The 23,109-nt window shown below is 45.3% G+C and overlaps 1 protein-coding gene across 1 annotated transcript; it reads right to left on the bottom strand.

Moving 5' to 3' along the window:
* Positions 1 to 1,749: 1,749 nt before the first annotated feature.
* On the bottom strand, positions 1,750 to 17,697 carry LOC136542138 (probable protein S-acyltransferase 7). Its single transcript, XM_066534440.1, has 5 exons — positions 17,209 to 17,697; positions 14,887 to 15,069; positions 3,196 to 3,495; positions 2,710 to 2,943; positions 1,750 to 2,586 (listed from the first exon to the last, which is right to left on the bottom strand). The coding sequence occupies exons 1-5, from the start codon at positions 17,293 to 17,295 to the stop codon at positions 2,059 to 2,061; spliced, it is 1,332 nt and encodes a 443-aa protein (XP_066390537.1). The 5' UTR covers positions 17,296 to 17,697; the 3' UTR covers positions 1,750 to 2,058.
* Positions 17,698 to 23,109: the final 5,412 nt, after the last annotated feature.

Here is a 23,109-nt window from a genome sequence, read left to right on the forward strand (position 1 = left end):
GTTCTAAATTTTTAGAGTGTGCTTACGCGTGCATCCGCAATTAATAGCGGATCGAGCTAAATGAGACTTTAGCGGGTTATAGCCATTAAATTTATATGAGTGTAGACAGTTGCACCCTACCTCAACTCCTCAAGCCGGGGATTTAAAACCTTGCTAACACCTAATAATGCCTCTTCTTTCATACAGTAAGTGACAGTTTATAAAATTTGATTGGTAAAGTCTGCACAGGAGAAGACAAGAACCGAATGGACACTTTTACTAGGGCTAGACCTTTAATCACTCACCGACACGTATCCACTCGCCCAACAAGATTTTTTTCACCGGCAAGAGATCGAGATGACGAAGAGCTCAGCATATGTCGTCGTGTACATGAGCCGAAGGGCCGAACGCCAAACCCTCTCTTTCTTCATTGGTGAGCACGTGCGGCCAGGGTTAGGCCCTTTATTTTACTTTTCACTTCATTCACGCATGTGTGAATTGTTATCCACCGCACATGCACGTGTGCCGATGTGTATGCATGCATGGTTTGGTCGAACATTTCATACGCACTTCGCAGTGCGAAGCGATATGCATTTTTCTTTGCCAAAGTTACGGCCAGCCTCTGTCGATCGACCGGTTAGTTTTACGTCAGCATCGTGGATTCCTAGGCCTGCCTCGGACCCCTACAGCTGCATCCCATATTGGCATCGCTCGCAGAGTCGCAGCCGGTAAGAATGCACGCGGCACGCGGGATCAGCGAGGGCATTGAGCGCAGCTCGGCGACGGAAACGGAGGAGGATGCTTTCCTGCGCGGAGGTGACAAAGCGGAAATGCCTTCCCTGCGGGCCTGCTAGTGCCCGGTTAACTGGCGCCTACTGTACCCTACTGAGCTCCGGGCGTCCAGCTGCTAGCTGCCGCTGGTGAACAATAATGCAGCGCTGCCGAACCGCGCCTCTCGCCGAGAACGGAAAATAAAGTCGGCGAGGATAGGATGCGCGAGGACGAACAAGTGCCTTGCCGCTCGTGCTACGCGGGGCCGAACGACTGGGAGGGAATCTTTGCCGGCCGGCCAGCACCGAGCATGCATTTCCTCGAAGGCTCGAACGGGAGAGAAGGCAAAGTGTCCATAGAGTGTGCAAGGATCAGAACAGCTAGTTGTTGCAGGATCGATCTGGGCTTGCTTGGTGCATGCTCTGTTGCGTGCTTCTCCTCGTACCGTCTGACTCAGACTCGACCGACCATCTGTATCTCAGTATCTGTATCTTCTTTCGTTGCTCACTGCACTTCGTACTCGGGACGTTTGGAATCGCTTGGTATTATTGCTTGCGCGTGTGCTATGTAGGGAGTCTAGGACGTGCTCACATGAAAGTATCCACCATGTATATGTGTAGCATCTGTCTACTAGTAGCGTACCTCAAGTGCTGTGTGCTGCTTGAGCGGTGGAGCCTACCTCAGTGCTGCTCGAGCTGGAGGCCATTAGCCAGGGCACTACGTACGTACGCTCCTGTGGCCTACTTGTGTCCCGACAGGAGAACAGAGATTCCATCGTTTCTGAACATTCGCACTGACCATTTGGGTGTTAACGCACCCAAGGGATGACTGACCATTTAGGTGTAAGCAAAGGGATGATTGCATTTGCGCTCAACTTCCCGCTAATAAACTCGGCCTGTCACCAGCTGACATGCTCACAAAGTCACAAAAGTGAATAGAAAGCTCATGCGATTCCATTCCAACAGGGTGCAAATTTAAAGGGCGTGAAGAAACTAAGGATGCGCGAAAGCCAAACTCTACAGGCAATTCCAATTTGCAATAACATACATATCTATATACAGTGGATAATCCAAACAACTAAGGAGTTAAGGAGCTCTTCTGTTTTTTTTTTCTTAGAACACCAAACGGGAAGCACATCAGAAGAACTGATGCGCTCCCAGGACGCTGAGTAAGAAAGCACTGCAGACGTATATCCTAGATGGAGTGAAGGCACAGGCGCACAGAGAACAGATAACACACAAAGGTTGCTTCTTCGTTGTTGGTATCAGGCAGGTTTCACAAAAAGAACCGTCAAGACGTGGTGGCTTGCTAGTGAGCTCCACTGGTTGTGCCATGGACACTGCTAATGGAGCCCCAGTGAGAATCTCCGGTTCCCATCTGCACAGCAACGCTGTCCATGGACTCCGAGGTCCCGCTTCTGTGACCCCAACTTGATCGCCTCGAATGCACACCAGCCCTCCCTTCCACAAGCTCAGGAAGGGTTTCTCTGCTCAGATCCGGGGATGCATGGGATACTCTGCCTTCCTTCTCGTCCAATAGACCGCCTAGACCAACCTCCAAGTCTCTGATATCAGCTGCTGACCGAGGTTCATCCCATGATATTGGCTTCCTACCCAATTCAAGTTCCCCAACAGGTTTACCCATGTTTGGGCTCATGAAACCCCTTGCTGGCGCACGTGATTGCTGTAAACCTTGCTCTACTGGGACCCTAGCTCGGAAATTGTTCTTGGAAGGAGGGACTGCGGTGCAGAATATCTCCATTAAGTTGTTCACGATCCCTCTGTTGTACGGATTGGCACGCCGATCATAGCGATATCTGAAGTTCTCATATGTTGTCTGCAAATGATAGGAAAGGTGATTAGAAATTCCTAGCAATATGCTTACGAGTAAAACAACCAATTCCTAGCAATATGCTTACAGGTAAAACCAACTATATTAAAACGTTGACAGGGTACCAACCTGGTTAGTGCTCATGAGATAGAAATGGAAGACAGACAGCCCACCCACAAACCACACACAGATGAAGCAGTATATGATCAGAACAATTGATGCTGGTGTCTTCAACATTGCTTTCCAGATCGACGACTGTTCTGCGTCTCTAATCTTCACAATGTACACCCAGCAAAAGCCAAATACATAGAGGCACAGTAATGTTGCAGAGAATACAAACATATAGAAGAACCGATAATTGCGCTGCAGCAGATAAACATGCAGTTAGCACCAAATAACAAAAGCTGCTGTTAATTACAAAGAAATCCAGTGAGCAATGTGCAGATAACAAAACTGGATGCAATATCAAAATGCTGAGATATATCTTCAGATAACAATACTGGATGAATATTGAACTGCTGAGCAGTCTTCTGATAACACTACTGGATACAAGATTAAACTGCAACGCATATTGCAACAATGATGTTAAGCTATTCAAGGCATTCCCAAACTTACCAATCCTATGCATTGCCCAACCCAAGGGCAGTGGTGATCAAAGCGCTCCACGCAGTTATTACAGATAGAACAGTGTGAGCATCGAGGTGGTCTGTACAGCATGCAGGTGTCACAGTACTTGACCTTCACAATGACCCCATTTACGATAACATCCTTTGTCCGTGGCAACAGCAATTGTTGTGGTGTCTGACCATTTCCAGCATCATTGATCATATCAATAGCTTCAGGTTCAGGAGGATGGGTGTTACGTGGCACTATACCAGGATCTCTACCAGAGGTAAGAAGCAGCAGTGTCAAATCCTGGAAAACAAAAGAAATAAGGTTCAGTTGAAGAAAGGAGTACAGCAAACCACAGTGCCTCACATTGCTGATGGATTAATTTACTCACTAAAGCTTATTATTACCTTCAATGATAATCCTAAAAAGAGCATACCTAGTGCAGAGAGCTCCCGCTCTGTGCGGGGTCTAGGGAAGGGTGTCGGTGGTAAGTCTTACCCTCACCTGTGCAATGCGAGGAAACCGCGACCCGAACCCGGGACCTTCCGGTCACAGACGGTAAGACTCTACCGTTTGCACCAGGCCCGGCCTTCTTCAATGATAATCCTAAAGCATAAAAAAATCGTATTTGCTTTGAGGTTTTCGATGGTCAACTAAGTAGTATACCCTTTATCTTTTGCACATGACATGTAAATGCTATCAGCCAACAACAGTAATATCTCCATAACCGCAACCCAATGTGTTTCTCATGGCTTTCAGTAAAACCTCTATAGATTTTGACTCGTTCGTTTGTTGCTTAAACTGGGAGAATTGTTCCACATTGCTGATATTTAACAATCAATTACAGTAAAGTGGAAATGAGTCCAAAGAACCATCATTCATGTAGGACAGACCAACCACAGAGCTACTCACACCACTCCATTAGATTGGGATGCAAAACAACCATCATTGCAATGGTGGCTATAGTTACAGCTTCGTCTTTGTCCACAATCTTTAAATTAGTTGTATAAGAAAAGAAACTAGTTGAAAGTGCATTTGCCCCCTATGTGGGTTTTGGTGTATTGATGACATCCAAATTAGAGACTAATGTGATCTTGATGAGATATGTTGCAGCTATTAGTCCCATGAAAGATTCAAAGAGTTAATAAAGATGAAATGGTATCTCTCAATTCTTGAAGTTGTAAAAGCAGACGAACTCAAAGCGCTCTCCAAGGGATTTATATTTTGTTCTAAGTTTAGGATCCGACGCACTATAAAGAGGGATGCAAATTTAGTTGGTCTGAGAAAGATAGAGTGCTCAAGCACAAAAATAAAATATAAAGAGAGACACTCTAACACTTCACGAGCACGTAGAATAGTTTTTGGTGACTTTTGGTGTCGGAAGTCACGACTCACTCCGGAAGTCCTAACGCCCAGTCACTTAGCCTGCGCGGTGACCGTGGCCGTCGGAAGTCCCGACACCTGGACTTGAGCTGGCCGGCTGACTGCGCCCGTCGGAAGTTCCGACGTAAGTCAAGAGTTCCGACGTTGACTGGCTCGTGCAGACTTTGACCTAGCATGAACAGTGTTTTCTTTATAGGTCGAAAGTCCCGAGATCTGCATCGGAACTTCCGACGTAGATCTGAACGGTTAGATTTCTACTATGAGTATAAATAGCTCTCTCCTCTCTTCTAACCGTTACCCACTCATTCACTGCCACCAACCTTCGTCCAAAACACCTCCCAGGCATTCAAGGCTCCCTTCTACTCTCCCCTTTGCTCCTAACTTCGATTCTCCCAAGGATTTGAGTGATAGAAGAGTGGATTGAGTGAGAAAATCACTTTGGCAAGCTTGAGCACTTGATTTCTTCGCCAAACCGGTTGGATTTGCGCCTATTACTCTTGGGGCTTTGCCCCTAGCCGGCTAGGCGTTGTCCAAGAGCTTCCATCTTGTGGAAGAGTCTTGAAAAGTTTGTATTACCCTCGATTTCTTAGTGAAAACCTCGAGTGACCTTTGTGGTTGCTTTGAAAGATGCAAGGAGGTGAAAGAGACTCCGACCTTTGTGGTCACCTCAACAACGAGGAAGAGGAGCTCCTCTGTGGGGTTGCCGAACCTCGGAATAAATCCTTGTGTCCCATGTGCTTGTTGTTGTTGAGACTTGTGCTATCACTTTTGTTCTTGTGTCTCTTCCTCCATAAAGAATTTCTTAGGGTTTGGACTCGATCTACGGAGTGGTGACCTTTCGGCGTCAAAGGAGCAACCCCAACACGTTACCTTACCACCTAGGAAGTGGGGTTAAGTTATCAAAGTCACAAAGTTCATTTTAGCACTTGTAGTACATTTCCAGTAGGCGTCGGGACTTCTGACAGTTTGCACCGAAACTTCTGGCGACGTCGGGAGTTTCGACCCGAACTGTCGGGGCTTCCGATAGTTGCTGACAAGTGACTTTGAGTTTTGTGTAGAATTTTTTAGATACGGCTATTCACCCCCCCCCCCCCTCCCCCCTCTAGACATTGTTTAGATCCTTTCAATTGGTATCAGAACAAGGTCTTCATTAAGCGCTTACCGCGTGAGAAGAAACAATATCGAACACCGACAAGATCGGCAATATCGGCAACCGAAGACTCTAATGTCTTCATTAGTAATGGTTGTAAAATATGCTATAAAATTGATGTAAATGCATATGCAACTAACCTTGTTGAGCTAGAGAAAAAAGACAAGGAGATACAAAGGTTGAAGATGATCTTAAAGAATGGATGCAAATGTCAAGAGCAATCCAACGAGACCATATACAAGTCATCAAGGCACCCATCAATCAAGGAAGGCATTGGCTACAATAGGTATGATGGGATGACCAATGAAAGGAGCATGATCAATGGTGTGCCTTGTGTAAAGTTCAACAAGGGTGTTGCCCTTGATGAGCTCATATGCAAGGCAAACAACAAGGTCTACATTCCCAAGATTGCACCTACAAGTGACACGACAAACAAGACGAAGTAGGTGAAGGCTCCCAAGCCACAAGCACCACTCCCACGATGATATGCTAGTGATTACATGTGTTGTTGGGGGCAAGGATGGCAAAATCGTAGTGAAGTATGTTGATGCCCAAAAGAGGAAGGAGATCATGAGGAGTGTTTGGGTGCCGCGTTTTATGTGACTAACCCCCTAGGACCCAAATCTTTTTGGGTACCTAAAACAAAAGCTTAATTTGTCTTTGAAGGAATACTCCTCCGGTGGAACAAGTTGGGTGTTGGATAGTAGATACACCAATCATATGAACGGAGAAAAGGACATGTTCACAGCATTCCAACCTAGTCAAGACCAAAGTGAAAACATTGTATTTGGTGACAATGGCAAAGGAGAAGTTCTCGGTTTGGTTAAAATTGCTATCTCAAATGACAATTCAATTTCCAATGTTTTACTTGTGAATTCGTTGAGATACATTTTGTTGTCCGTTTCATAACTTTGTGAGATGGATTACAATTGTCTCTTTACGGATACGGATAAGGGTGTGGAAGTCTATAGAAGGGCGGATTCCTCTATTGCATTCACGGGTCATCTAAAAGGAAAAATCTATCTAGTTGATTTCACATCAAATAGAGTAAATCCCAAGACCTGTTTAATGGCAAAATCTAGCATGGGTTAGTAATGGCATCGCCGACTTGCCCACGTTGGAACGAGGAACTTAGCCAAACTTCAAAAAGGCGAACACATCATTGGACTAACGAATGTTTCTTTTGAGAAAGATTGAATTTGTAGTGCATGTCAAGCCGGAAAACAAGTTGGAGCCAAACATCCCGTCAAGAATGTTGTGACAACCGAAAGGCCATTGGAATTGCTTCACATGGACATATTTAGACCCGTCGCTTATATAAGCATTGGTGGTAACAAATATGATTTTGTAATTGTTGATGATTATTCTCGTTTTACTTAGGTGTTCTTTTTGCGTGATAAGAGTGAAGTACAAGTCATCTTCAAAAAGTTTGTAAGAAGAGCCCAAAATGAGTTTGATGTCAAGATCAAGAGAGTTAGAAGTTAACAATGGGACGGAGTTCAAGAATACTAACATTGAAGAGTTTCTTGATGATAAAGGAATCAAGCATAAGTTTTCAATTCCATATACTTCACAACAAAATGGTGTTGTGGAGAGTAATAACCGAACGCTCATAGAAGCCGCAAGAGCAATGTTGGATGAGTACAAGACTCCCACTAACTATTGAGCGGAAGCGGTCAACACGGCATGTCATGCCATCAACCGCTTATATCTTCACAAGAAAAGAGAAAAAACCGTCTACGAACTTCTAACCGGTAAAAAGCCTAAGGTGCACTACTTTAGAGTTTTTGGATCTAAGTGTTTCATACTTAACAAGAAATCCAAAAGCTCGAAGTTTACACCAAAGGTTGATGAAGGTTTTATGCTTAGTTATGGTACTAACGAACATGGATATCGTGTTTTCCATAAAACAACCGGTTTGATTGAAATCGCGGTTGAAGTGACTTTTGATGAAACCGACGGCTCTTGAAAGGAGCAAGTCAATGTTGAAATTGTAGGTAATGAAGAAGCTACACACAAAGCAATCAAGAAGCTTGCCATTGGTGAAGTAAAGCCCGTTGAAGACGAAGATGAAGACCATGTTGTGATCCAAACATTCATCATGTTTCATCCAATGAACATGGTGAAGCTTCCGCAACAAGAAATAATCGAGATGGGAGATCAAATGAAGCACAAGGTCATTCTCATGAAGGTGGTGTCAACAATGAACAAGCTCAAGCTCAACTCAACAATGAAGAAAGAAGTGAAGTCAACCCTCCACAAGATCATGGTTGTGATCCTCCAATGGATGGCCCCATCCAAAGATCAACTCAAATGCCACATCCTAGAGTGCATCAATCCATTCAATGGGATCATCCCATTGATAACATATGGGGGAGCATTCGACAAGGGGTAACTACACGTTCCCGTTTAGCAAATTTTTATGAACATTACTCGTTTGTTTCTCCTTTAGAACCTCGTAGGGTGGAAGAGGCACTTGATGTTCCGGATTGGATGATAGCCATGCAAGAGGAGTTGAACAACTTCACTCGGAGTGAAGTCTGGTCCTTGGTGGAAAGGCCCAAGCAAAATGTGATTGGAACCAAATGGGTCTTCCGCAACAAGCAAGATGAGCATGGCGTGATGACAAGAAACAAGACAAGATTGGTGGCTCAAGGATTCACTCAAATTGAAGGCTTGGATTTTGGGGAGACCTATGCACCAGTGGCTAGACTAGAATCAATTCGTATTCTACTTGCCTATGCCGCTCATCATGATTTCAAGCTATATAAAATGGACGTGAAGAATGTGTTTCTCAATGGCCCCCTATCCAAGTTGGTGTATGTAGAGGAATCACCAGGTTTGAAGACCCCAAGTATCTCAACTACGTCTACAAGCTCGACAAGGCGCTCTATGGGCTCAAACAAGTCCCTAGAGCTTGGTATGATTGCTTGAAGGATTTTCTACTCAAACAAGGGCTTGAGATAGGAAAGGCCGATGCTACTCTATTTAGTCGCAAAGTCAATAATGATATCTTTGTTTGCCAAATATATGTCGATGACATAATATTTGGTAGTACTAATGTGGCTTTTTGTGATGAATTTAGTAGGATTATGACGAATAGGTTCGAGATGTCCATGATGGGAGAATTGAAGTTCTTTCTTGGATTTCAAATCAAGCAACTCAAGGATGGCACGTTCATAAGTCAAACTAAGTACACCAATGACTTGTTGAAGAAGTTTGACATGGACAAGGCCAAGCTCATCAAAGCACCTATGCCAACCAATGGACATCTTAACCTTAATCAAGGAGGAAAGGACATCGATCAAAAGGTATATCGCTCCATGATTGGATCCCTCCTTTACCTTTCTACATCTAGGCCCGAAATTACGCTTAGTGTGTGCATATGTGCAAGATTTCAAGCTAATCCGAAAGAATATCATTTGATGGCTATTAAGAGAATTTTTCGGTATTGAGTGCACACTCCTAATCTTGACTTGTGGTATCCTAAAGGCTCCACTTTCGAGTTACTTGGCTATTCCAATTCGGATTATGCCGGTTGCAAAGTAAATCGAAAGAGTACCACCGGGACTTGTCAATTTATTGGTAGGTCATTGGTGTCATGGAACTCTAAGAAGCAAAACTCCGTTGCTTTGTCCATCGCCGAAGCCGAGTATGTGGCGGCCGATGCATGTTGTGCCCAACTACTTTGGATGAAGTAAACCCTCAAAGACTTCGGTTGTGAGCTAACCAAGATTTCTTTTTTGTGTGACAACGAGAGTGAAATTAAGATGGCAAACAACCCTGTAAACCACTCTCAAACAAAGCACATAGACATCCGGCATCAATTTTTGAGAGACCACGAAGCCAAAAGAGATATCGCAATTTATCATGTGAGCACCGAAAAGCAACTAGCCGATATCTTCACAAAGCCTCTAGATGAGTCAAGATTTTGTGCTTTGAGGAGTGAGCTAAATATCATTGACTCTCGTAACATGGCTTGATGTTTTGCACACACTTTGTTTGATCTAGTTAGGAGAAAAGAATTGAGAAAATATTGTTTGACACTTTCAAAATCTATTTTATAATTTTCATGAGTGACTATTGCTTTGTGATGGTTGAATGAAATCTAGTCACTTGTGAAAATGTTAAGTGTCCATCATATTTTTGCCCCACATGGTGTAGTGAGTTCAAGTTTGGGAGTTTTTCAGTTCCTTGCGTCGGAAGTCCCGACGTAGGTCAAAACTCCCGACGGCCGGAAGTCACGACTCGCGTCGGGACTACCGACCGCTGCCGACGCAGATCTAAGTCAACCGTTTTTACCATTCGTTTTGACCACGCCGTGTCTTTTGACCAAGGGTTAGAAACCCATTTTCACCCGGCCCGGCCTGTTTTACCACAGTCATTTCTCCCTCCGTCCCTCCCCACACTCTAGTCGCCCCGCAGCCGCCCCCTCGCGCCGCCCTCGCTCCTCCTCGTGCCGCCGCATCGCGCCCCGCCGGGAGATCCAGCCCGCCCTTTGGCCGCCGGGAACTCCGGCCCCTTCCCTTCCGGCTGCGCCGCCGGGGGTCCTGTCAGCACTCCCGGCGTCTCCGCCCCCTCTCCACCGCCCGTGCTCTGCTCTTCTTCCTCGGCTCGGTGGTGGGGATTCCGTTCGTGGATGTGCTAGTGCTCGACGATTTGTTCGTCGCCTGCGGATTTCGTTTTCCTCCGTCTCCTTCCCTTGTTCAAGCCATGGACGGTGACAGTCCCTCCCGCCGCCAAGAGAAGAGGTCCAAGAAGAATCAAGACTGTGTCGCTATCCCCAGGACGTCTGGCTGCACCAAAGCGGCATGTCCCCGTGCTGGTGCTGGTGGTTCCCATGCTGCCTGTCGCCGTGACGGTCAAGGATCATCTGCCGCCGCTCCTCCTCCTGCTCATGCCTTTGTTGGGGATGATCCTATTGTTGATGAAGAAGAAGAAGCCCTCGAGCGAGCCGGCCGCACCATCACCGTTCTAGTTCAACAGTGACCATATCATGGTCCTCAGTTTGTCAGTGAGCTAGTCCGTTTTGATGGTCCTTCACCTTCTGTGCGGGAGCCCCAGCTTGCTCATGATCCTGTTGACGGTTGGGCCCCTCCCCGATCAGTTGACTACCGTCACCATGTCCAAGAAATCAGGACCATGAGAGGTAGAAATTTGTATGCTGAGGACGAGAAGGATCTCAGGCTTGAGTACCGCTTCTGGCACCCCTTTCATTTTGATTACTATGAGACCATTCTATACAGCAAGTTTATCAAGAAGCGGAAGCCTCCGGTCATACCGATGAAGTGCATTAATGCTTATTCACTTAGTTTGTTCGAGGAGCCTGAGCTGCAGCAGTTGGTTAAGGATTTGCGCTCCATGGGGCTCACCTACTTGATGGAGTTTAGGAAGCATTAGAACAATGAGATCATCCTTCAGTTTTATGCTTTCTATCACCATGAGAAAGACGCTACTGGTGTCATTGACATCATCCATTGGACTACAGAAGGCAAGCACTACAAGGTGGATTTCATCACTTTCTCTCGTCTTCTTGGTTTGAGTGGCACCGACCGCCATGCCCCTGAGCTTACTGAGTATGAGGATGTTGCTTTGGAGGAGTATCAGCACATGTACCTTGATGGATACCCTGCAGATGGTCAGACAGTGTATCTGAAGCCCTATTTCTATGTTCTAAACAACATCCTGCGGCAGATCTTGTATCCGAAGCGAGGTGACTCCACCTTTCTTCATGATGACTCTCAGAAGGTACTCCAGCGCTTTGGTGATGATTTTCAGCAGTTTTCCATTAGTCGCTACATTTGGAACAAGATTCATGATACCACTGAGGATCCTGTGCGGCACCTTCCCTATGCCCCTACATCATGCATGTGATTGAGCAAGTGTCAGGCATCCGGTTCCCCACAGATTCCCAGCACAAGCTTATCAAGATTTCCAACAAGATATCCATCTCAGCTGCAAGGGACTTGAAGAAGAAAGCTGCAGAAGTCAAAGGCAAAGGCAAAGGTGCTTCGGGTTCTCGCTCTCGCCGTGGTGCTTCACCTCCTGCTGCTTCTCGCTCCTCTAGTGTCGAGCCACTCTCTTCTTCCTCCTCTGATAAGAAGCCCAGCAAGTTCAAGTTCCTCATGACCTATATGTTTGGACAGTGCTGTGCTAGTGCTCAACGCGAGCATGACATGCAAGAGAAGCTCTATCGTTTGGAGCAGCAGGCCGTTATTGTGTCTTCACCTCCGCTGCCGTTTGTGCCTCCCAGTGACTCTGGCGCTTTATGATGAGGCTTGTGAGGCCTACGAGGATGATGCTGCTTCTCGCCCTCATGGCAAGAGCAAGGCCACTGCAGAAGACGAGGACTACATCGAGGAAGATGATGATGACGGCGACGATGATGATGGTGGTGGTGACCAAGATGACAAAGGGGGAGTGTTAGGCTTTGATCTATCATATAATAAGTTAGTTGGTCACTTAGTTTCGAGACTTTAAAACCTTTAGCTTGTATGAACTACGTCGTGTGGTGGCACTATGTGATGGACATGTATATATGTGTGTGATGGATGGTTGCAGGACAAGTCTATGATTATCTAGTTATCTTATTATCTATTGTACTTGTCTCTACTTGTGATGGTGATTGTAGTTTTTGTATGGCCATGTGTTGTCAAGTTTCCTTTATTTGATCTTGTCATACATTCTTTTATATGTTTGTGAATATAACATGTCATATTACATTTCTTTTCACGGATACATATTTGTTCACACACAATTGTTGCACCCCACGGATTGCAAAATTTAGGGGGGCCTTTTGTCTTGATGTATGCAAATCATGTATAGATGATTCTAATTGAAATTCAAATTCATGCATACATCAAGGGGAGCTCTTCATAAATTTTAGGGTTCAAAAATTTTAAATTCTTTAATTCTTATAAAAGCCTAAGTTGGTTGTCATCAATTACCAAAAAGGGGGAGATTGAAAGTGCATTTGCCCCCTATGTGGGTTTTGTTGTATTGATGACATCCAAATTAGGGACTAATGTGATCTTAATGAGATATGTTGCAGCTATTAGTCCCATGAAAGATTCAAACAGTTGATAAAGATGAAATGGTATCCCTCAATTCTTAAAGTTGTAAAGGCGAACGAACTCAAAGCGTTCTCCGAGGGTTTTATATTTTGTTTTGAGTTTAGGATCCGTCGCACTATAAAGAGGGATGCAAACTTAGTTGGTCTGAGGATGATAGAGTGTTCAAGCATAAAAATAAAATCTAAAGAGAGACACTCTACCACTTCACGAGCACGTAGAATAGTTTTCGGTGACTTTTGGTGTCTGAAGTAACGACGTAAGTCGGAACTCCCGACCGTTGGAAGTCACGACTCACGCCGAAAGTCCTGACGCCCAGTCACTTAGCCTGCGCGATGACCGTGGCCGTCAGAAGTCCCGACCCAAGTCGGGAGTCCCGACACCTGGACTTTAGTTGGTCGGCTGACTGCGCCCGTCGGAAGTCCCGACGTACGTCGGGAGTCCGTCGGGACTTCCGACGTTGACTGGCTCATGCGGACTTTGACCTTGCGTGAACAGTGTTTTCTTTATGGGTCGGAAGTCCCGAGATCTACGTCGGAACTTCCGACGTAGATCTAAACGGTTAGATTTCTACTCCTCTCTTCTAACCGTTACCCACTCATTCACTGCCACCAACCTTCGTCCAAAACACCTCCCGAGCATTCAAGGCTTCCTTCTCTCCCCTTTGCTCCTAACTTCGATTCTCCCAAGGATGGATTTGAGTGATAGGAGAGTGGATTGAGTGAGAAAATAACTTTGGCAAGCTTGAGCACTTGATTTCTTCGTCAAGCCGGTTGGATTTGTGTCTATTACTCTTGGGGCTTTGCCCCTAGCCAGCTAGGCTTTGCCCAAGAGCTTCCATCTTGTGGAAGAGCCTTGGGAAGTTTGTATTACCCTCGATTTCTTAGTGGAAACCTCGAGTGACCTTTGTGGTTGCTTTGAGAGAGGCAAGGAGGTGAAAGAGACTCCAACCTTTGTGGTCACCTCAACAACAGGACGTAGGAGCTCCTCTGTGGGGTTGCCAAACCTCGGGATAAATCCTTGTCCCGTGTGCTTGTTATTGTTGAGACTTGTGCTATCACTTTTGTTCTTGTGTGGCTCTTCCTCCCCAAAGAATTTCTTAGGGTTTGGACTCGATCTACGGAGTGGTGACCTTTCGGCGTCAAAAGAGCAACCCAACGCGTTACCTTACCACTAGAAAGTGGGGATGTAAGTTATCAAAGTCACAAAGTTCATTTTAGCACTTGTAGTACATTTCCCGTAGGTGTCGGGACTTCTGACAGTTTGCGCCGGAGCTTCTGATGACATCGGGAGTTCCAACCCAAACTGTCGGGACTTCTGACAGTTGCTGACAAGTGACTTGAGTTTTGTGTAGAATTTTTTAGATACACCTATTCAACCCCCCCCCCCCCCCCCCCCCCCCCCCGCCTCTAGGCATTGTTTAGATCCTTTCACTAGTTATACTACAGAAATGGTTGTCTGTTTTAATGGTGCATCACCTAGTATGAGCATCATCTCGAAGGATATTAAAGATGAGGCCAAGCTATTGTGCATGGCAGAAGTCAAAGGGCTTAGCAGTTTGCAGCCATGATGCCCATGTTAAGGTCACTAGTTGTTGTTACATTTTTTTATGAATCATCTTGGACTCCTTTCTTCTTAATATAAGCAACTAGTTATAGTAGGAGATGAAAGGGTGATTCTTCTAACATTTACAGATGTCATAATCAAGACACATCTCCAGGTATTAGCAACTTGTATAACTGCATCCATTTAGCACGAACAACCTAACAGCACTATTTGGGATCTAAAAGCTCACTATCACAAGGGGTTCAACTGCTACAACTCTGAAAAAAATTGGAATTCAAACATCAAAAAATGAGGATTAAATAAGATCTGTGGTAAGACAACAGAATTACAGCAGTGAACTAACATAAAAAAATTGGACCACCCCATGTATTAACAATTTGCTTGCTGTACACTGCCATGTATTTATCCAGAACATCCAATTATCAAGCAAGAGAACATGGTTATAACTGCCATATGAAATAACTAACTGCAGACAAGCTTCCACAAAATTCCTTGAAAAAGTTTGGAAAGCACAACAGCACTTACGTATATTGTGAAGACAATCACTATGACCATAACTGAAACTCCCCAATGATCAGGAAAGTCATTGATAAGATGTCTGGCCACAAATATACAGAAGACCACCACTGGTGCAAGGATGAGGAATATGGTGAGAAACAAGGATCTCACATCAGGTCCAAATATGAACCGGCCTTGCAAGAAAAACTCCTGAAAAGAATATCAGCAAACTCAATTGCGAAACATATGTATAAAAAAAAGCATCATGTAACATATGACGGCGTTGAGTTAGAACATTTCATCCATCAGATACCAAACAACAAAAATATCCCCTCAACACTTCAGCTGTAAAATTTGCCATTGGAAAATGAACATATAATACAAGAAAGATACTAGAAGGATATTGTATAAAGTAAAGAATTATAATGAACTAAAGAAGCATCAGAACATGTCATAGTGTAAATTAGAATTCTGTTCACAGGGAGGAAGTGCTGGGCAGGCTGACAGCCCCCATACAATGCTTTCTGGAACTTAGCCAGGTAACTTCTCTAATTAATTGTAAACTTGAAGCCGATTTGCTATCCAAAAGCCAAGGGATACTGACCACTGGCAGGGAAGAAGGTGTGCCTAACTACCAGAAAGAAATTCAAATTGCAGTTGCTTCACAAGAATTGCATGAGTAAACACATGGCCAGTGAGCAGCTGACAATCAATGTTAAGTCTCAGACAATGAAACACAATACTGCCTGCCTGGGAACGTACTCGTAGACCACCCCAAAAGAAGCCTCAATAGCTCGTAAACAGAATCCACAGGCTATAATCTGAGAAAGAGGACTGGTGCATATCATTGATTGAGGATGTCAGCTTGCACCCAATTGGACAATCTAGAGTGGCAGAATGGGTGGGGAAACAGGAAAGAAAAGGGATGGACGAAAGGAGGTTCTGCCCGATAAAAGAAGTTTCCCCATCACAGCTTATTCAACAGATGGTGAGCTCAGGTACATACGTCAGGTTATAACTCGGCCTGCTGAAATTATGCTCATGGGCCAGTAAAGCTGATTCCATCTAGTAAGTTAAGTTTCAAATAGTGAACAGATGGTGATTCCACCATAGGTGAATAAAAAGTATCCCTCAATGAACAGGTGGTGATTCCCCACAGATGAATAAAAAGTATCCCAGTTCCCCTAAATGGACAAAAGGGTTTTTTGAGTGAAAAGTATCCCTACTCTCCGTAAACAGCTAAAAGGGCATTTCTATAAATTAGACCAACATCATCAGTGCCCCAATGATTTTCCCCAAAATGGTAGGTATGCACATCACCAACCTAAGTATTTTGTTATTCTGCTCAATGCCTCGAAGCCATATTTTCCCACCAAACACCAAAACCAGATCGACATGCCACAAAGAGATAAACCATCTGTACCTGATAAACTAAGTGTAGTGTCCAATGAAAAGGAAGCCTTTGCTCCACCTAGTTTCAATCCATGTTTTATAATTCATTCCATAACTGTTCAGAAGTTACATCAATTAAAAGTAATCTTTCATCACAAGAGTTAGTATGTCCTGCCCAGACTGATCAGTACACTACAAGTATGAAAGGCAGCTGTTGTACTGGATGTCGTCAGCGTAATGTTCAAATTAAATAAAGCATGTGCTTTTCCTAGTTTCGAGCCACATTTCATGATTCATTCCAGATCAGTGTAAAAACCGGTGAATTTTGCCATTATGCAATCTACTATGGCCACACAATTTGATCAACAGAAGAAAATACAAAATCATGTTCTTATGCATATTCCCATTATGATACCCAATAATACAAATGAAGTAAAAACCGTTTCTTGTCTTCTATGATGCCCGAGATAACAAAAGCATGCCCAAGCTTGAAGCGAAGCTACAAGGAAAAGGAGACAGATGGATAGGTCTTGGTGTCTATGAAAGCAAACAGGACTCCCGTAAGAGAGAAATAGAAACTAGATTCCAAGCTGGCACAACAACTAAGGCACAGAAAGTTGAAGCATCTCCATGCTTGGTACTATCCAGTGACATTTTCACATTTAGGTAAACACTAAGACATAAGTGGCATCAACATACTCAACAATCCAAAATTCCATGACTAAACCCCTACATTTCAAGCACAGGATCACACAGACCACAGGCACCTGAACCTAACGCACAACCGCAGCATCTAAATTTCCCACCACTCGTGCAGAATCGCATCAGGGACCCTACCGTCTTCTCACAAAACCCTTGCTAATCACCGTACGCCCAGATCCAGATGCACTGTTCACAAGCCCACAAAATCCAAAACCAGGAGTTAGAGAAACAGAGAGAGAGAGAGCGAGAGCTTACGTTGCTTCCTCGCCAAACTTGGTAAACCCTAGGCTGCTCTCCGGCAGCGCCGGCTCCCCCACCGCCTCGGGACGGCGGCCCGTACATCTCCAGCTCCCTCCTGCCGCTGCACCTCCACTGAGCCCGAACCCCGAACCCTTAGCTCAGCACAGCTTGCACAGCCTCCTCCTCCTCCTCCGGCGCCCCTTTTCGACCGCGCAAGCAGCAAACTCCGAGATCTCCCGAACCGAGCGCACCACCTGCAGCCTCGGAGCCGCACCTCCGGCGCCCACGGCCGCCGTCGAGTCGTACCGGGGTAGAACGAGAAGAGGGAGCGCGGACGATGCGATGGCGCGGCGGAACGGCGAGGTAAAACGGCGGATGTGCGCGAAAACGGAGAAGGCAAGTCCCCTCGCTCCAGCACTCGCGAGAGAAATGCTCCTGGGGGAGTGGGCAGCACGCACGGCCTGACCTGGGGGTACACAGCGGCGTGCGCGTAGCAGCGGGCGGTGTGCCACCATGTCAGCAAGTAGTGGGACCGGGAAGTTTAAAGTTTACGGGTGGGATCCACTTGGCAGCGGGACAGTGCGCATGTTCTGCGCTCGCCTTCCATAAATCCAGTGGGTCTCTTGAGTCTCTTCTATGAAAAATGAAGAAGAGAGGAAAAAAAAACAGAGAGAAATCGTGAGAGGGTGATGGGACTGCGAGGAGCCTTTCTTGACTTTTTCAGTTCCGCGAGCAGTTGGTGAACGGCTGAGCGTCCGGAAAGGCGTTCTAACGTTTGACCGGGTTTAAGCATGGTTGAATGGAGATTTTTGACAATGACACAGGGAAATATTTGATAATGTAGACGCTTTGCGGCGTGGTGTTTTCTTGCCACTTGCAGGATGCAGCTAGGATTTGTCAACTTTTCGTTATGTTTTTCTTTTGTTGAAACTTTAGTTCATCAGATGTCGATGATGAATGAATGGCCGACGCGGCGTAGTAATAATCAATAAACAGCACTTTTTAGGTATACACATAGATATGGATAGATTGACAATCATAAAACATGTTTTTATGTACGAGTGAAGTTCATGTCTGATCCTCGAACTTGTGTGGATGTCATTTTGGTCTCCAAACTTAAAAGGTGCATTATTTCAATCATTAAACTTTATTTTGGTCTCATATTTATTCAAACCGCTATGATAGTACTTTTTTAAACAAAGCCATCACGAATTCACGATGTTACCTTCGCACGTAGAGCAATATCTTTATCAATGCCCATGTTTTCTTGAAACATCAAATATTACATTACGCTATGTATATGCTCTACGTGTTTGGTCAAGTGGAGCTCACTATTACTAAACCTATAGTTATCCTGTCCAATTTTATTGCTAAATGACTAAGTCATGCACTCATGTGTTGACCAATAATAAGGTCAGTTTGAATAAGAGTTTATTGTATTAAATAAGTTAACATGATAGGCACGTATCTCATTAAGAAAAAGTAGAGAGACATTACAAGCTACCCTGTAATGGTAAGCACCCGGCTTACCAAAAAGGAGGAGGACCAAAGAACACAAAGGAAAGAAGAAAACAAAAAAAAAAAAAGCTACAGTGAGAAGAGGCGATCACAACTGCCGAAACCTGCCAACACCCAGACAAGGGCCAACCGGGCTACGACCCTCCGAGCCAGCCGACAACGCGCTCGGCCATTGAGGCCGCGCAATATCGCGGCTAAGGCCCCGTTTAGTTGCCAAAAAATTTTGCATAGTAACTGTCACATCGAATCTTGCGGCACATGCATGGAGTACTAAATGTAGACGAAAAAAAACTAATTACACAGTTGGTCGAGAAATCGCGAGACGAAACTTTTGAACCTAATTAGTCCATAATTAGATACTAATTACCAAATACAAACGAAATGCTACAGTGAGCCAAAATCCAAAATTTTTTGGATCTAAACGCACCCTAAGCCAGGAGCGTGTCAACCTCCAGGGCAAAATCGTCTTGAAACAGGACAAAGTTGACATGATATATAATAGATAAAGAGAGATAGTAAAATTTTCATTAGACAAAATGAGTTTATGCAGATAAAACTATATTGTTTGCGACAAGTTGAGTATTAGAAACTGGAACGTAAATAAAATCATCCACTAAGAAGGATCTAATTGACTCAACCACGATTCACGCCGTAGCATTTTCACTATATACGCGTGAACAAGTGTAAGCACGATTCACGCTGTAGCATTTTCACTACACGCATGAACAACAAGTGATCCCACTGACAAGTCACACATCAGCATCAAGTCAGAAAGGAGAAGTCCGTGGACTGAGCCGTGACAGCATCTCCAAGGTCACTGGCATGCTCATTTCGTTTGGTCTGGTCCAGGCGGCATGCCCCGTTGATATGGTTGATCTCGACCGTTGATCAGCAGTGAAGTGATGGATCAGGCGGCCGGCAGGCAGGTACCCAGGCGAGTTCATGAGAGGTTACGTGTTTTTTTCTTTTGAAACAAACCTCCTCAGATTTTATTATTCAATAACAGAAGGTTCAGCAGAGTTGCGAACCACTAAGTCGATTACAAAGCTGAGGAGGGGATCCACCTAAACATGGGGTTGATCCGGGTCCCAACCAAAACATAACCGAGCTAATTCATGAGCACAAATATTACACGATCAGGGACATGACAAACTTGTATCGAATCGAAACAAAATATAATCAAATCCCTCGCTTCCCTGTAAAGGACAGAGGCGGAGCTTAAATCCAGCTCGGTTGACTGCAGGGCCTTCACTGTGATACTTGAGTCAGTCTCCAAAATTATTCTAGAAATACCTTGATTCGATGCCACTTGAAGAGCAGCTACACATGCTTGGGCTTCTGTACAATCGACATCATCGACGGCTGAAAGGGATCCTAAACCCGACATGAGAGGGATCCTAAACCCGACATGAGAGCTTTTCCTTGATGATCTCTAAAAATGAAACCCCATCCTCCTCTCTTAGTCTCCTAGAAGGAGCCATCACAATTGACCTTTATAAATCCCGCTGGTGGACGAGCCCATCTCTGTGACTGTGGTGTGCTGCTCCTATCCTTTGTCTTTGTCGGCTTAGACTGCGACGCCAAAGTGGCAGCCCGCTTGATGACTTAGCTCGGCTGTTGCACTCCTTCCCCTGCATTTGCTTTGTTTCTAGTCTCCCACCAGGCATACATCAGCGTCACTGCCCTGAGACAAGTTTCATCATCCAAGGATAGCACGGTTGTCGCAACTTCATAGGACGGTTGGCTGATTTGATATGAGAGAAAAATATTGTTTGTTGGCTGATAATTATAAGTCATAGCTTATAAGCCAGATACGAGCAAACGAACAAGCTGCTTATCACACGGTGTTTTAGTAAGGTCGAAACAAGACATAGCATCTGATGGGATAGCTTGAGCCACTCCCTTTATTAAAATTTTCTTCCATGCTTTAGGGCCTCTTTGGCACGGTTTATGCTGGCTTCAACTTCATCTATTTTACGCAAGTCGAGGCACTGTAGCGTGAAGCCGTTTTGTAAGCCGGGGTTAAAATGAATTAGAAGCCGGGAAAAGCCAGTTTTTCTGACTTCACCGGCTTTGGCTTCACCGGTGAAGCCGTTTTGGATGAGCCGTGCCAAAGGAGACTTTAGAGATGAGTTTTTTTTCCTTCCAACCTTGTATTCGTTTCCACACCCAATCTTTTAAATATGCAAAAGTTTTTTATTTCGACGCCTATGTAGTAATGTTCAGAGTGGACAGCACGTCACACCTATCCCTCTCAGCTGTGTTCCTACTAAACATTATTGAGGGCCTGTTTGGAATGAAGGAATCCAAAACGTAGGAATAGGAAAAAAACGCAGGAATGAGGTATGATGAAAAGTGAAAACTATAGGATTTTAAACACATAGGAACAGAAAATTTAGGCTGTTTAGAACGCAGGAATTCGTAACATAGGAATCATAAGATTCAGGCAAATATGAGTACCGACTACAACTCGTTTTTTTCCTCTTCTCACACGCGCTGCCTCTCAGCCTTCCGCGAAAGAAAAGAAAACCTTGGATGCGAGTGGAATTTTTTATTCCTGTAAAATCGCTAGCAAGCTACAACATTCCATAGGAAAGGGATTGCGTGAATCCTCCGTTCCAAACACTCACTTCTACTTCCTTTCCTCTGTTTTCCGGTTCCTACGAATTTCCTTTGAAAATCCTCCAATCCAAACGACCCCTGAGGATTTGTCTTTGTTTGTTGTTTGCCCCGAGCAAATCTCATACAAGTCAAGAATATTTTGTAAAGAGTGAAATACACTAGCGACCCTTTAACTTGTCGGCCTGTGCCAGTCCGATCCACGAACTTGCAAACGTGGAAAATAGATCCCTGAACTTGTCAAGTTATTCATCGTAGGTCCATTTACCATCCGGCGTGGCCTCCAGGCGACGTGGCAGTGCCAGCGTGGCGGCCAAAGCACGTGAGCCGCACGTTTCAACGGGCCTGCCACGCTCGCTTGCCGGTAGTACGCAGTCCGCTTGCTCACCGACGACCGTTTTCGCCACCCTCGCGCGTGCTGACGCGCAGCTGCTTCGGTGGCGTTCGCAAGTAGGAGCTGGAGTACCTGGAAGACTAGAAGCCACGTCCCCGCTGTTAAAGCGTGAAGCCACCGGCCGTCTCCCTCTTTCTCCTTCCTCTGCTCACCGTCGAGCTCCTCAGTTCGCCGAGCAATTCGTCGCCACCAAACAATCATCATCTAATTCCTCTTGCTAGTCGAATCGCCTGCTCCTTGCGCACCCATCTGACCCGCTCACGCTGCCCTCGCTGCCGGAATTGGCCCGCGTGCTGTTCCTGCAGCGGCGGCTCGCCATAGCCGCCGTGGACAGCTCCACCGTTGCCAGCCTCCTTTAGAACTCCTCTCGCCTTACCGTTGGTTGTTTTAGCTCCTCTTTGATGCCTCCATGCTAATCGGCTCTCTGTTTGTCCTTTTCATCATTAGGTCACGCCGGAACGCCGGTTGCCGTCGCAACCGTCCGCCATGACCGCAAGCAGAAGCTCTGCCACCGCTGCATCCTACCACTCCACCCCTTCACGACCTAAGAAAAGAACATCAACGCCCTCTCAGTCACTTGCAGTACGTGTCGATCTAAAAGCTTCAGTTTGGTTTTGGTGAATTGATGAAACCCTAAATGCTAACCTAGTTTATCAAGTGATCATGAGATAGGTAGCACACTTCAAGTGGAGAAGCTAATGAAGATCATAACATGACAATGGTGATGGCATGGCGATGATCAAGGGCTTAAACTTAAAAAGAAGAAAGAGAAAAACAAAAAGCTCAAGGCAAAGGTATAATTCGTAGGAGCTATTTTGTTTTGGTGATCAAGACACTTAGAGAGTGTGATCACATTTAGGTTTGATAGCTGTACTATGAAGAGAGAAAAAACTCGTATCGGAATGCGGTTATCAAAGTGCCACTAGATGCTCTAACTCATTGCATATGCATTTAGGATCTAGTGGAGTGCTAACACCCTTGAAAATGTTTGTGAAAATACGCTAACACATGTGCACAAGGTGATATACTTGGTGGTTGGCACATTGGAGCAAGGGTGAAGAAGTTAGAAGTGAAAACGAGTTGGTTGCAAAGACGCTGGCGTCGGTCAACTGACCGGACGCTGGGTTGAAAAGCACCGGACGCTGGTAGCTTGCGTCCGGTCGAACTGGTCAGTTGGCATAGTACCTAGGGTATTGCATCGGATGCTGGTCTATGTCTGGTCAAGGTGGACCAGATGCGTCCGGTCAAAGAAATACGCCTCGGGGAGTGTCGGTGTTTCGAACCGGGGGGTCCTCAACCAACCAGTGAATTAGAACTGCGTGCCCCTAATCCCGGATGGTGATGCAAAGAGACACAAGGTTTATACTGGTTCAGGCAATCGATGT

Source organism: Miscanthus floridulus, chromosome 3, assembly GCF_019320115.1.
Source record: "Miscanthus floridulus cultivar M001 chromosome 3, ASM1932011v1, whole genome shotgun sequence".
NCBI lineage: Eukaryota > Viridiplantae > Streptophyta > Magnoliopsida > Poales > Poaceae > Miscanthus > Miscanthus floridulus.